Below are 13,963 nucleotides of genomic sequence, written 5' to 3'. Positions count from 1 at the left end.
TTAAGTTAATTCAAATGAACTCATCGACTTGTTCTTCAACTCATCCTTATTTTATCTTTTTAAACAATTATTAGTTAAGTTATGTTTGTTTTTTAACGATATATGAAGAGAGAATTGAAATTTAATTTTAAAAGTTGATAATATAAACATTATATTAGTTTGAGTTGTGCTCATATGGACAGAAATGATATTTTTTAGTCTTGAAAGAGATAGATTGTCCCTTTTTAAAAAAAATTACATTTAAAAGAAAGGAGGTGCAGACAAATTAATCTACTCATAATTTTTGTTTCTAATATGATACACTTTGAAACATATATGGAGTTTTATATTTCTATAATCATTTTCAATATGATCTGGTGGTTAGTTTTTATCAATTAATTTGTTCTCAACTTAAGAAATAAATAAAAAAAAAACAATATAATAAAAAACAATGGTCTCAAAACAGTTAAGAAAGCAACCAAATAACTCTCTTAATTTTAGTGGATAATAATTTATTATATATTTTAAATTGGTAGAAATATAGTCAATTATCAATTTAATTCTTATACTTAATACTTTGATAGCTTATATTAATGTCTTTATCGAAACAATACATTTAACAAAACTTGTTACACATTGAGATATTTAGAAAGAAAAATGCTTAAATGGATTTTCAGATCCTACCATCTTCATGCATATAACCAAATTATAGGATAGATTATTTTGGATTTTTGTTTTAAATATATTAATACATTTTTTGTGTGTAAATAAGATTATGACTAAATAATGCTATAAAAAAGAAATGAATGGATACTGATTGTTTATAAAGTAAATAGACTAATTGCTTACTCAATCAAAAAGCAGACCAATTAAGTTACCAATTTGAAAATGGAGAGCAGTGGTTTTTTTAAAAAGAACAAATAGAAGTAGGAAAGAGATATTTAAATTTGTGGAAGAAACACCTAAAGTGAAAAGGACAATAAATCTACGGTGTGGTACGGAATACGACACCGTTCTTATCAAATAAGAGAACGGAACTCCTTCCTGATTTTCCGTTATCGGGATTCCCCTCTGCCGCCTGCTTTTCCGTTTTACCGTTTCCTCAATTATTGGGTTTCACTTTCTTTCTCTTTTTCCCCTTTTCCTTTTTACCACAATTTCTCCCTTTATACTTTTGGTTACAGTGATTCAACTTTTAAATGGCCTTTTTTTAAAAAAAAAAAAAAAAAAAAAATTACTTATCTGTTTACTTTTTAAATTAATTATTTCAAACCTCACTTTCTTCAGTTGAACACACAAATCAAAGTCAAAATTTTAAAAATAATAAACTAGTGGGTCAGTGATTAAAATGAGTATTAGTTCAAAAACTATAATAAATTTTTGTTAGTACAAATATAATTAAAATTTTTGTAGAGTAGACAAAGGTACTTTAATTTCAACCGTCAATTTAATTTAGTATTTAAAGTTTATAATATTAACATCTAGAAATCAAATTCAACTAATAAAAAAATATGCTCTTTTCAGTACAATTAATAAATGTTCATTAATTTCATATTCAAGAGCAATTAGTGGTAGATTTCATTAAATTAAAACTCATTTCTAACTTTAGTTTTGTTTCTTACATAAAATCTCATATCCTCTCATATTAGCTCAATAAACCTCTCTAGTTGATAAATGTATTAATAAAAAAGAACCAAAATGTAAAAACCAGCAAGCTTCTTGATAGTTCCAACTTTTAAATATCTTAAAAGATAAGATAATGACTTATTGATTTAAAATGCAATGCAATTTAATTTCAAATGTTTTAAAATTTTTTTACCTAAAATAGTTATGAATTTTGCGGGTTCTAAGCATAAAATTACTTATTGTCATATTTCTAATATTTCAAATTAACAAATCATAACCAGAAAACTATATTAGTAAACTTTTAAATTTCTTTTGAATTTTATTGGGTTATTTAGATAAGTGTGAGAAAAAGAGGCAGAGGGACTTTAATTTTCCATCATTCTCCTCTCTAGTCTCCACCATTTATTTCCAGAAATCAATATATATATATTTATCATATACCCATTGTTCAAATCCTATTTCAGTTTCATAAAAGAAAATCCTAATAGCAAGAACAATAATAATTAACAATAACATTAAAGTATTTGAATTTTGTATACATAAGAAAGCCCAAAATATTTACTTTTTAATATTCCAAAAGGAAATTAGAAAAAGGGAGAAGAAAGAGTAGAAAAACATATATGGTCATAAAAACTCTGGCCACCCATTTGCATATAGGAATCATCAGAGAAGTTTGAAACAGTTTATACAAACTCTTTCACTAATTATACTGCTTTATATATCATAATACCCTCATTATAATTTACACTACACAAAACCCTCTATACAAAAAAAAGGGGGGGGGGGGGGGGGGGGGGGAAGAAGATGAGGCTCATCATAATATATTCTCTTCTTTTCTTCCTTCAATTAGTGCAAAATTTCAGCCTAGTTCCGTTTCTGCCATGTTTTCTACGTAGTTGGTTATCCATGGATGTCCTGATTTATTTGCCAAACCAAAAACAAAAGAATTACTAAACGGAAGAAAAGAATATAATGCTACATAATATATATAAAATCAGACTAAATTAATTAAGGCTTGGATTTGTTTGCGTAGTGTAGTTGAATTGAATTAATACATTGATAAGATCTCAAAGATTTGGGATGTTTTAAAGGAATTAATTCTGTTTTAGGGGACAAATTAGGCGTTTCGTGTTTTTTTTTTTAAGAGGGTTTGATTTTTTCAGATGAAGAAGAATGATGTTCAGTGGAAGATTGATAACAGACGTCGAAAAGGAGATATTAAGAGATAATTGAAGGAAATTAGCTATATACTTACTGAGGACTTGTTCAGCGGAAATTCTTCTGGAAACGTCTTTACAGAGCATTTTACGGAGCAAGTCTTTTGCCGAGGGAGATACAGAATGGAAAACTCTGGACGGAAATCTCAAATTCGCTCGCAACACAGCGTGAAAGATCTCAACAACCGATTCACCATGAAACGGAGGAAAACCAGCTAACATAACATACAAAACCACGCCGGCGCTCCAGACGTCCACCTTTTCGCCGTAGTCTTTTCCAGCCAGAACTTCCGGCGCTACGTAGTACGGCGTTCCGACGACGCCGGTCATCGACTCTTCTCCCTGCTTAAACATCTCCGCCGATCCGAAATCCGCCAGTTTCACCGAATCCCACTCGTCGAACAGAATATTGTCTGGTTTAATATCGCGATGCGCAACACCGTGACGGTGACAATGAGCCACCGCGTGCATCAGTTGTGACATAATCCTAGCCGCCTCAGCTTCGGAAAAAATCTGAAGTGTAATTCGACGATGGAGATCGGAAGAAGAACAAAGATCAAGAACCATATGAAGGTGAGATTCGTCTTCGTAGAGATTATGCAACGCGAGAATGTGAGGGTGAGGGTAAAGGAGATGAAGAATCTTCGTCTCGTTAACAAGACATTCCGCGTCGAGTGAATCACCGGCAGAGATCCGACGCTTGTCGATGATTTTGACGGCGTAGTTTCCACCGGAAGATCTAGAAATACATCGGAAAACGATACCGAATCTTCCCCGGCCAAGCTCTTCAATTACTTGATAGTCTCTCTTAAATCCGTCGCTCATTCCTCTGTTTTTTTTTTTCTCCTTTTTCCTCTCTCTTTGATTTTTGAGTGTGGAACTGTACGGAACGTAATTAGAAAGCGTTTGGTTGTGTATTTATGGAAGAAAGTAAAAACGTGAAGTGTGAAGGAAATTCATTTTTTTCGGAATGTTGAATGGGAATATTCGGTTTTGTAACTACCCAATGAGAGTCCGCCACGTTGGTCAATCACAAAACCCGTACTCGTAGATACTATTAGCCGTTGAATAGGAAACAGACTCCTACATCCTTTCAATTACGACATTACCCTTCCTTTCCCTTCTCCGTTGGCCTTACCCTGTCCTTCCACGACGCTTTCTTCCGTTCCGTTCCCTTCGTTTTGAATTTATATATATTTTTTTTAAATTCAAATGAGGAAAATAAAAAAGAGAGAAAAAAAAGAAACGATTTTAAATACCTCACTTTCATACCTTTTCTTTTCTTCTTCTTCTTCTTCTTCTTCTTTTTTTTTTTTTCTAATTTCGAATTTCCAGTCTAGATATTTTAAATAAATTTTTGGCACTTTAAATAATTTAAGTTTTATGTAAAATTGTAGATATTATTAAAATCAATTGTTTAAAGAATTAAACGAAGTGAAAAAGAAAATACATTGGAATTATTATTATTTTTATTTAATCTCTAAATTAGGAAAAGAAAAACTTTTATATCTAAATTTGGCCGTGTATATAATGAATCTTAAATGATCTTTTAGTTTCCTAGAGTTTCAATAATAAATTTAAACAAATATATACAATTTTTAATTTTTCATAAGTTGTTTTAGCTACCGGAAAATTATGTTCAATTAACACATATCTAATATCAACAACTATCTTTCACAGTCTATAAAGAGCATTCAATTTTGACCAAACTCATGTACTTAAAAAGGCACGTACAAAAATTTCAACATGAATCCTTAATGTAAATAAATACAGTTACAACCGAAATACAACAAACTATCAAAATATCCCAAATCATAAAAGTAAGAAGAAACAGTTTTGTTATCATCTAATTTTTCAAATATACATGATATGATATTGTCTATTTTAGAGATCTATATATATTCTCATGATTTGGGTTTTGATTCCCTTTCAAAAAATAAACTTTATACCAATGTGATTTTGGTTGCATTTTCGACCTTTATGGCATAATTTTTATTACCTTTGTAAGCAGTAGAAAGTTTCCAAAAAGAGAAAATGGTCCACTGATTCCGGACGACACGTCGTTTACATATTCTTGTTGAAAACGTTGTCGTTTATGTAAGAGGGGGGAAACTGCGTTTTGAAGCAAAAGAGGAACGCGTGTTGGTCATGCCGGTGAATCCCGCGTTCCATCATCAACGTGTTCCCTTTTTTCTGGAAGCCCCCTATTATTGCAATTTACAATTTACATTATACTTTGTAATTAAATATAAACAATATTATTAATTAAATTATATATATACACATATATATGAAGAAAATTTAAATAGATATATATTAGTTGCAAAAATATCTTTTGAATTCCATTCCACATCACTCTCCCAAAAACTTTTCTTTCTTGGATCATTCATCATCAAAGAGGGTATGTTTGAATTGACTAAACAGATATATATATTTTTCTAAAAGAATATTGTATTGATTTTCTTACGGTATGAAGGGTTGAAATTAAATATCTAATTTTCAAATCAATAATATCAATTGAGTTATAGTAATTTTGATGAAATATTATACGGGAGAATTAAGTTACACCATCCTATATTTTTTCTTTGGAAAGAAAAGAATCATATTATTAAGAAGGCAAGATTGGGTGGCAATTTTTTTTTTTTTTATTTAAGCTAAACACAATAGTCAAGAGAGAAAAGTATCGAATCAAAAGAAGGGGAATTACAGTTTAGGACACGAAAAGCCAAAGAAATGAGATAACTTGTTAGAGTAACTCACAAAATTTAGAGAAATAAACAACAATCAACCTTATAAGAATCGAGATTTCATTTAATTTACAAAAATTTGTAAGAAGTTTAAAGTTTAAAATTTCACCCATTCTCAAGATAAATACTACACAAGAAAACAAAATTTCTTTACTTCATATGCACAATTAAAATATTTTAAAGAAAATTGGTCGAAAATAACAAAAATATTCAAAAGTATTTACTCTTCTTCCTTTTTAGTGATTTTTTCTATGAATTTTATATAGTTTATTATTACTACTACTTTTGAAAAAAAATTATTTTTAAAGCAACCTCGTTATTTCATTAAAAATACTTTAAGATAACTTTGATAATTCAATTCAACACTGTCAAAATTTTGGAGAGAAATTATTGTAATTGTGAGTTCGACTTAGGTCGATTTGGTATTGGCTTGAATTTTTTCTAAATCAACACCAACTAAACTTCTTCTTATCTTCGATTGAAAACTTTTGTTTCGATCAATTACAATCAATCCACTCAATTTTATAGTCTTTCAAACTCATTCTTCATCTTTATTATTATTGGTTTATTTGAAAGACTATCTTCAAATCCCTATGATTAAATAAACAATAATAACAAGTTTAATAAACAATAATAATAATCTCGAAGTTGTCGAACAAGATATGTGTTTCTGATCAGACAATACTGACAAAATAGGAAGCAGCTTTTTCCTTTTTCTTAATTAACAAGAATATGATTGGGACTTGAGAGTTGGGAGTTTGGAGGGACATTAATTAAGGAATAAAGTGGAGAAACATGAATTATATTTGAGGAAAAATTATCCCCCTATATATTATCTTGAATTTTGGATAATGTGTGTTTGGTTCACAATTTTTTCAAACTAGAACTTTTTGGTCACCATTTTTTTAAAAGAAAAATATGCATTTTTAGTTCATGATTTTCATAGTGCATCTTTCTAGTTGAAGTGGATCTTTTCTTAGTCTTCAAATCTTTCAAAATACATTAAGGAGATCTTTGAAATTAAAAAATTTCCTTATTATTCTAAACAGTTATTTGATATTTAATTTTTTTAAAGATAATTAAAAAAAGAAGGATGGTTAAGAAACAACAAAATTAACAATATATTATGTAATGGATTTTCATTATTGTATAGTTTTTTTTGACATGAAGAGTAAATATTTTGTTTTTTTTATTATTCTCGAAAAAACTCTACAAAACGTTTTTCTCTAAAATTATTTTTCAAATTTAAAATGCAACATAATTATTATTTATAATAATATAAAATTACTTTATGGATGTTTTAAACACATTTTAAAAAACCTTAAGATTAAGGTACATTCTCAAATATTCAAAAAAATAAAAAGATACGTTTTAAGAATAAAAGAAAGAGAAAATAAATCTACTATTCAAAATCTCAGGGGTAGAAAAGTAATTTTGTAAATTTTATAACTTTCAAACTAAGTAAGTATGAATAACCATCTGATCTAAATTATTGTTATTATTTGAGGAAATCTAAACTCATTTATTCTCTTGACCCCAAGGATTTTTCCATATACTAAACGAAGACTTCCCCCAAGAAAACCAAGAATCGGGTCAGTCGACAATTCAAACTTTCAAGAAAATTAATAAATTTTTTTATATAATTATTTATTGGTAATAATTTTAGAGAAAATAAGTGAGCATATATTAATATTTTGAAAAAAAATTGTAAATATAGTAAATTTAATCAACGATACTGTTGATAGACTCTTATAAACTATTTAGTAATAATTAGAATATAATCTATCTATCGTTCGTAGATTCCAATAAACTTTGTTCTATTTATAATTTTTAAAATATAACTACTTATGATATTTTAAATCTAATGGATATGTTTGCTACTATTTTAATTATTTTTCATAGATTATATATTTATATATTTCTCTCTATAATCCATCCTTTTCGGTTCTATGGCTCTCACCTCATTTATTTTTCTTCCCCTACCAATATTTGTCATTCTTGTCCCCTCCCAATTTTTGTCATTCTTGTGTGGACCTGCACGAGATTTTATAGTTGGCCATGATCCAATTAAACAAAAGGTACCTCCCACGGGTACGTTTTGTTTAAATTTATTGCACATGGATACCTAAAACTTTGATAACATACCTGACTGCATTTCAGCCATAGTCCGAAGATTTTTCCTTCATTTTCTCCCCAATCGTCCTGAAATAGATAGCTCACAACAAAAAGCCTTGAGGGTCCACATGATTCTCTCAAACAAGAGGTTGCAGTTTAAGCCTTTTCTTTACTTAGAATTGGCTTTTGGAGAAACCAAAAGGCTAGCCTAATTTCTAAGGTAAATTCCTTATTTGATAGTGGGGAGAAGGTGAGGTATGAGTGAGGTACATGACAAAGTCACTAACCAACTCCAAACTGATATCTATGGCTAATTGGAAGCCATTTGTTTGTTTGTTTGTATTGTTGGGTCTTTCTTCCTATTCTTTATAGGGCCCCATTTGACAGAGTTTTGCTTTTTCTTGCTTCACTGTGAGGTATCAGAAAACTTATGGTGTTCGTATCACAATCTATATTTGATAAGGTCCTGTAATCGATAAGTGGTTGTTCTCCTTTGCTCTAAAACATTTTCTTATTATCATTAATTTCTTATCCCTCCTTTGCCTTCCCTGTTATCAATTTTATTCATCAGCTAATTCTAATTATCCTTGAAAAAATATATTGACATGACATTTATCTCTAAATCCATAAGGAGGAGAGAGAATTACTCGAGTCAGAATTGAGAAACCAACAGCAATGGAGTCACATCCACCTTCATCATCCCAACGATGGAGCAAGTTTGTGGACATCTGCTTATCACAACTGGAAAAAATCACACCTTGTAGCATGGATTCCTTCAATTATATCAGATAAAATAGAAAGTAACTTTTTGTGTAAACGGAAAATAGAAAGTAACTTTTTGTGTAAACGGAAAATAGAAAGTAAAATTTGAATTATTTTAAACCAAACAGTTATGTCTAGGAATTCAACAGGAGACTTTAGGATATTTAGAGACCAATTGAATAGATAAAAAGGAACCAACAATGTGAAGAGAAGACCTGGTTGGTCATGTTATGAATAGAGCAAGTATTTCAAGTCAAGTTTAAAACATCACTGTTCCCACGAGATTTCAGGAGAAATTTAATTCGTGGAATCGAACTTTGTATTGATTTATGTATTGTGGATACAATCTCTAATATTTACTCCTTTGATTCTTTCTCTCGAATACAAAAAAAATAAAATTTAGAACTTCAAGAAGTTGTAACTACAAGTCAATTCAAGTTTCAATCTTCTATCTTTCAGAAGGTTGATTTTGAGGTTGATGATAACTTGCGCGGAAGTTTTTGTCTTCAATTCTTCATAGCTTTGATTCTTCTATTTGGTAGATGTCTCTATTTATAGAGAAATTTTATGGGCTTTAAGTGGGCTTGGGCCTGTTTGTTTGTTAGGCTTGGGCCTATTTGTCTGTTGGACTTAGGCTTAGCCCATTTGCTTATTGGGCTTGGGCTTGAGCCCACCTGACACTCTAGGCTTGGGCCCATTTGCTTGTTGGGTTTGTATCCGGGCCCAATTGTTTGACGGGCTTGGTCCATTATTTCTTACCCTAATTTATATTTAGGGCTTAATTAGATCAGGTACAAGAAAGCTTAATTATCCAAACTCAATCAAATTATGATTATCACAATATTTATTGTGATGACGTGGCAGAATTTAATTGACCAAAATTTATTGCTCAACAATCAGTAGGGTCGAGTTAGACTGCAAGCTGCAGTGGCTATCAAAGTCAACAGCTCCTAACCAGCCTTGAATTCAGATATATATGGGATTTTGGAACATTTTTGGTTTCAGGGATTAATAGGCAAAGTAATCTTGTGGTAGAATAGATCTCTAAGAATTCTTAGCGTAGAGCTCAGTTTAAACGGTCTTCAGTTAGGTCAGTTGCCTGGATCCCGTAATGGATTCCCTCCATTCGACTTTTAAGCCTATCCTTTGATGTTGCGATCATGGATACAGATGGAGACCTGCAAAAAGAGTTACTTGTTACAAGCAGTAAGAACTGGAGTCAGCGGAGACGAAAGTTGATGTGGGGAATAGTAGAGCAATTTTGTAATTTCATTTAGTTAATTGTATTGCACTCATCTCCCATATTTTGTGAAGATCGTGTAAGGATTGCTTTTGAGTTCTCTTATAGAGCTTACGGCTCAACTAATTATCTTGATTCTCAGAGCAAGAGTATTTCAAACGGTCGCATGTCGTTACTTCATTTCCTATGCTTGCATAAATAGAAATCTAGAAAGAAAATATGAAAAAGTGAAGTGTTTACTACTGTAAAAAAATAGAAGAAATCAAGTGTGAAGACTACAGACTGAATGAGTCCTCCAGGCTGTCCCAGAGACTAGAATGGCAAAGACTGGCAGGTGATTACCAACGGTTTGTAGAACCAGATGTAGCTCAAAAATATTGGAACAAGGGTAGTAATGAATCAACGGTCATGGTATGGATGTTAGGTACTGCACGAAAGCAGATTATGATAACTGAAACAAACATGTGCTATTACAACCAATCGGGCAACTTAGTTGGAACGAATGGATAAGCGACTGATACTAATCTAAGATAGGTATAACATCACCCTTTGCATAAATTTCCAAATCCCTATTGTTAAAGGCAGAAAGACAGATTAAGCTTGATGGTACAACAAGAAAACAATTTCATGAATTCATATCAGAAAGAAAGTGGACCAAATACACCACGAGTGTGACAACTCCCCAAAATTTCCATGTTCGTTCATATCACAAGCCATTTGTGCTTCGAATTCATGCTAGCTAACCTTGAAATAGCACCTGATGTGCACATTGAACACATAAAGAAAGGTGTTTGATATAATAAAAATTGGAATGGTCAAGTAACATGAAACGAAAGCAGAATCTGAGCAGATACGGTAATGGAACTCTAAGAGATGAGCACAATACTCGTTTACTACAAACAGTAAGGGTTTGAAACTGAGATCTAACGGCAAGAAAACTAAACTGTTAAGTCGAATTACTGAACCAACGAGGAAACAGCTGTTTGAATGAATTAAAATAACTAACTAGGCAATGTAAAAGATTTTGCTCTTTTGGCAGTTCTCAGGTCACAAGATCAAAATCATAAACAGCATACCTAGAAGACTACAATCATTCTCAGCAGTTCTCAGGTATGCGCTTTTGCTATGAATAGCAACAACCTTTCCAGATGAAACGTTAGCCGGAACTTTGGCCGAATGACCCAACTAAATATTAATTTTCCACAAATTGTAGCCGTGGCTTTGCCGGCTAATGAATTGCTAACAGATTCAAATTTCAGTCCCTACATCTCCCCGCAGTCCTTAAAGAACAAACTCCAGATCTTTAAAGTGTAAGGCAAATGATCATTATGAGCAGCACAATTGAATTCCTTATTCCTCAAATTAATATCACCTAAAGTATTTCATATTCGACCAGATCTTCTTTCATTTTTACGTTTTTTTCTTTTTACATTTCCCTCTTCTGTCTGAATTTGCTTCCTGCAACAGCATGATAACAACGAGCAAAATCTTTATTCATTATGCAACTTCAATAATGCACTAAAGAAGAGATTGTGTTAGTTAGCTAGAAAAAAAAGATGTGTACAAGTGAGGATAATTATTTTCGATAGTACAACACTTTGTGGGTGAAACCAAAGTAAGGTTATGAGGGCTTATGTTCAAAGTGGACAATTTCACACCCTTGTGAATATATATGGAAGGTCTGTTGTCCAATCAATTGGTATTAGAGCCTTGGTTTAGAACCTAACTATGCGTCAAAGTACACCTCAAGGTTCAAACAAAATTGGTGACCCTCATAGTCGTATGACATTGAGATATGTGGATAAATTCCTAAATCGAACAAAAAATGATCCAGTAGCAAGCAAAGTATAATTCTGTCAAATCACCTAGAATGAAAGTGTTAATGTTGTACACGCTTTATACTTGCAAAGCAACAAACTATATCTCCACGAAGCTTCTCAAATCAAACAACTTGCAAAGAACAACTCCCAGAGTATTGCAAACGAAACAATCAAGCTAAGCCAAATGAAGAGGAGAAACAAAACTAGAAGAAACAATGCATAAGAAGAAATCAAAGCAGAGAATCAAGAAGAAAAAGAGCCCAACATTTAAGTGGTTTAGCCCAAAGGCTTACCTCCACTGTGCAAATGGGACGGAGATTTTATTTATTGTTCTTTACAAAGCTAATTGGAGGAAAGGTACAATCACTCTAACAAAAAACTCCCTAGTTTTCTTCACATAAATTCTGTAAAACAAAAGCAGCTTTTAAAATGTTTGAAGTAACTTTAGGATAAAGAAGTTTAGGGGTCTTTTCGGTTACGTCACAACCACTAATTTGCCAATTTCCACCTATATAATAATGGAGAGTAGCCTATCAGATCGTTAGACTGATAGGAGAAATGGAGAAGTATATCTTTGATCGAGAGGTAGGGATTAAGGGTGTAATGTGATTTGTGCTCGTGCTCTTTTTGGATGTTGCATGGGGATCAAAAGCAAGTTCACTCATTAACGGCTTATGTCTAAAGTCGAAAATATCGTAGTATTGACAAGCTAAAGGCGAATTTATGTGAGTGTCCAGTGTCCTGCTCTGAATGCAATCTAATATAGTATGGAAATAGAATAAATATTTTCAGCACAATCGATATCGATCCAACTATCCAAAAGAAAACAGAATAATATATTCAACAAGCACCACTAACCAAAAAAAAAAAAAAAAACAAACAAATCCAATCGATTCGAAATGAAAAGGCTAAGAGAAGGTTGGGTTCACTATTAGAACTGGAAATCGAACGATGATCAAAAGCCAGGACTCCTGGTAGCTCGAGTATAAAGAAAATTGGGTAAAATTTCTTGTGATAATAGGAACATGCTTGAAACGGGGAGATTAAATACTAAAAGAAAGATCCCAAATCCAGATTATACTGAAATGTACCGCACGGGCACAGAAATGATTCCAAATAAACAATAAAAGTAGACAGCAAGGTTAAATATAGAAGAACGAATCATTAATCGGTCTAATCATGTCGAATCTTACCCCTCGGAAAGCCATTGCAGCTGAAAATGCTCAAGGCTGGAGGCACTTGTAGTTTTGGACTAAGCAGAACAGAAAAGAGAGATGAAGAAAACGAAGCAAAACCAATGAATTAGGAAAAAGAAAAACTTGAAAAAAGAAAAGCCACGTCGGAATATAAAATGACAACTTTTATTCTCTAAGAATTCTCTGGCCAATAGCAAAGCAAAATCTCGATGACTCAGCAAATATTTTCAATTTTTTTCTTTTATCGAATCTAAAATCTTACTATATTCTATAAATATATTGATTTACTTTTAAATACTTGAAGATAAACTTATATATATAAATTTAGATATATGTTCTCATTATTTAACGTAAATCAAAAGTAAATCTACAGCAAATTTAAGATTTATTTTAAAGATGTAGGTTTTGGTTTTTAGCATATATAAAATTAAGATAAGACAATGTTGATGAAGTTGTAAAACATCAAGTGGTAATTAAGAATGTTTTTTTAAAAAAATATATTGGTGGGTGTGAACACATGGTAAAATTAAAGCAGCTAAGTTTTGACCTTTGATTTATTAATGATTTGAATTATATTCATATATCCATAATTTAAAGGGCTATATATATCATTCATGTGCTATATTTACCTAATGAATTTAAAACCATTTACATGCTATATTGGACTTCATAAACGTGTGTATTGAATTGACCATCACTGTCTTTACCTATATTTAACTACTTCAAGTTTGACATTATATTCTTTTTCAAAATCAAAATGTATATAATATAAATTAGTTAACTTAGGATATATTAGTTATAATTTGTCATTTAGAAAAAGTAAAATAAATACGAGGACGAAATTTTTAATTAATTCAATACCTTTTATTAAGGAAAAAAAAAACAATTTTAAAATGTAATAATGAAAAACAAGTTTTTTAGAACTATTTCTTTTAGTTCTAAAAACAATGGACAGTTTGTTTTTGGGAAAATATGAATAGAAGTTGTAAAATAAAACATATAAATTTATAAATAGAAGCAACAATTAACAAGTTAATCTTTAAAAACTAAAAAATAAAGATCAAATGATTATTAAGACATGTTCTAATTAAAATTTTTGAATATATTAGTAAAGATATGATCTCATCTATTATTATACTTAATATATAGTTAAGTTGATTGTGAAAGACATATTCCTTTTATTACCTACTTTTAATTGATGATTTTAAAAATTAAACCTAAATATTGAAAATTAAATAGAGATAAAATATTTATTAATGAT

At 30.8% G+C, this 13,963-nt stretch overlaps 1 protein-coding gene and 2 long non-coding RNA genes across 4 annotated transcripts; all 3 read right to left on the bottom strand.

The window, feature by feature from the left end:
• Nucleotides 1-2,226: 2,226 nt before the first annotated feature.
• Nucleotides 2,227-3,788, bottom strand: LOC103483595 (phosphoenolpyruvate carboxylase kinase 1-like). The gene is made up of 2 exons (XM_008440305.3): nucleotides 2,861-3,788; nucleotides 2,227-2,520 (listed from the first exon to the last, which is right to left on the bottom strand). The coding sequence occupies exons 1-2, from the start codon at nucleotides 3,645-3,647 to the stop codon at nucleotides 2,465-2,467; spliced, it is 843 nt and encodes a 280-aa protein (XP_008438527.1). The 5' UTR covers nucleotides 3,648-3,788; the 3' UTR covers nucleotides 2,227-2,464.
• Nucleotides 3,789-4,643: 855 nt separating this feature from the next.
• On the bottom strand, nucleotides 4,644-8,711 carry LOC127149847 (uncharacterized). Its single transcript, XR_007821632.1, has 2 exons — nucleotides 8,332-8,711; nucleotides 4,644-5,026 (listed from the first exon to the last, which is right to left on the bottom strand). It is a non-coding gene; the product is annotated as an uncharacterized LOC127149847 (long non-coding RNA).
• A 611-nt stretch (nucleotides 8,712-9,322) lies between these two features.
• On the bottom strand, nucleotides 9,323-12,842 carry LOC103483594 (uncharacterized). Of its 2 annotated transcripts, none has more exons than XR_007821631.1 (2): nucleotides 12,700-12,842; nucleotides 9,323-9,624 (listed from the first exon to the last, which is right to left on the bottom strand). It is a non-coding gene; the product is annotated as an uncharacterized LOC103483594 (long non-coding RNA). The 2 variants fall into 2 exon arrangements; XR_536587.3 differs by lacking the exon at nucleotides 9,323-9,624 and adding an exon at nucleotides 10,456-11,144 and having other exon boundaries at nucleotides 12,700-12,831.
• Between the last annotated feature and the right edge of the window lie 1,121 nt (nucleotides 12,843-13,963).

The sequence above is a fragment of the Cucumis melo genome, chromosome 6 (genome assembly GCF_025177605.1).
Source record: "Cucumis melo cultivar AY chromosome 6, USDA_Cmelo_AY_1.0, whole genome shotgun sequence".
In the NCBI taxonomy this organism is placed as follows: Eukaryota; Viridiplantae; Streptophyta; class Magnoliopsida; order Cucurbitales; family Cucurbitaceae; genus Cucumis; species Cucumis melo.
Note: the sequence above shows the minus strand (reverse complement) of the source record. Positions and strands in the feature narration are given on the sequence as shown.

Excerpts from the sequence above, each read along its gene's own strand:
- LOC103483595 (XM_008440305.3), bottom strand. The coding sequence starts at position 3,647 with ATGAGCGACGGATTTAAGAGAGACTATCAAGTAATTGAAGAGCTTGGC. Across the intron at positions 2,521-2,860 it reads TTCCGCTGAACAAGTCCTCA|GACATCCATGGATAACCAAC; the intron begins GTAAGTATATAG and ends CAAATAAATCAG.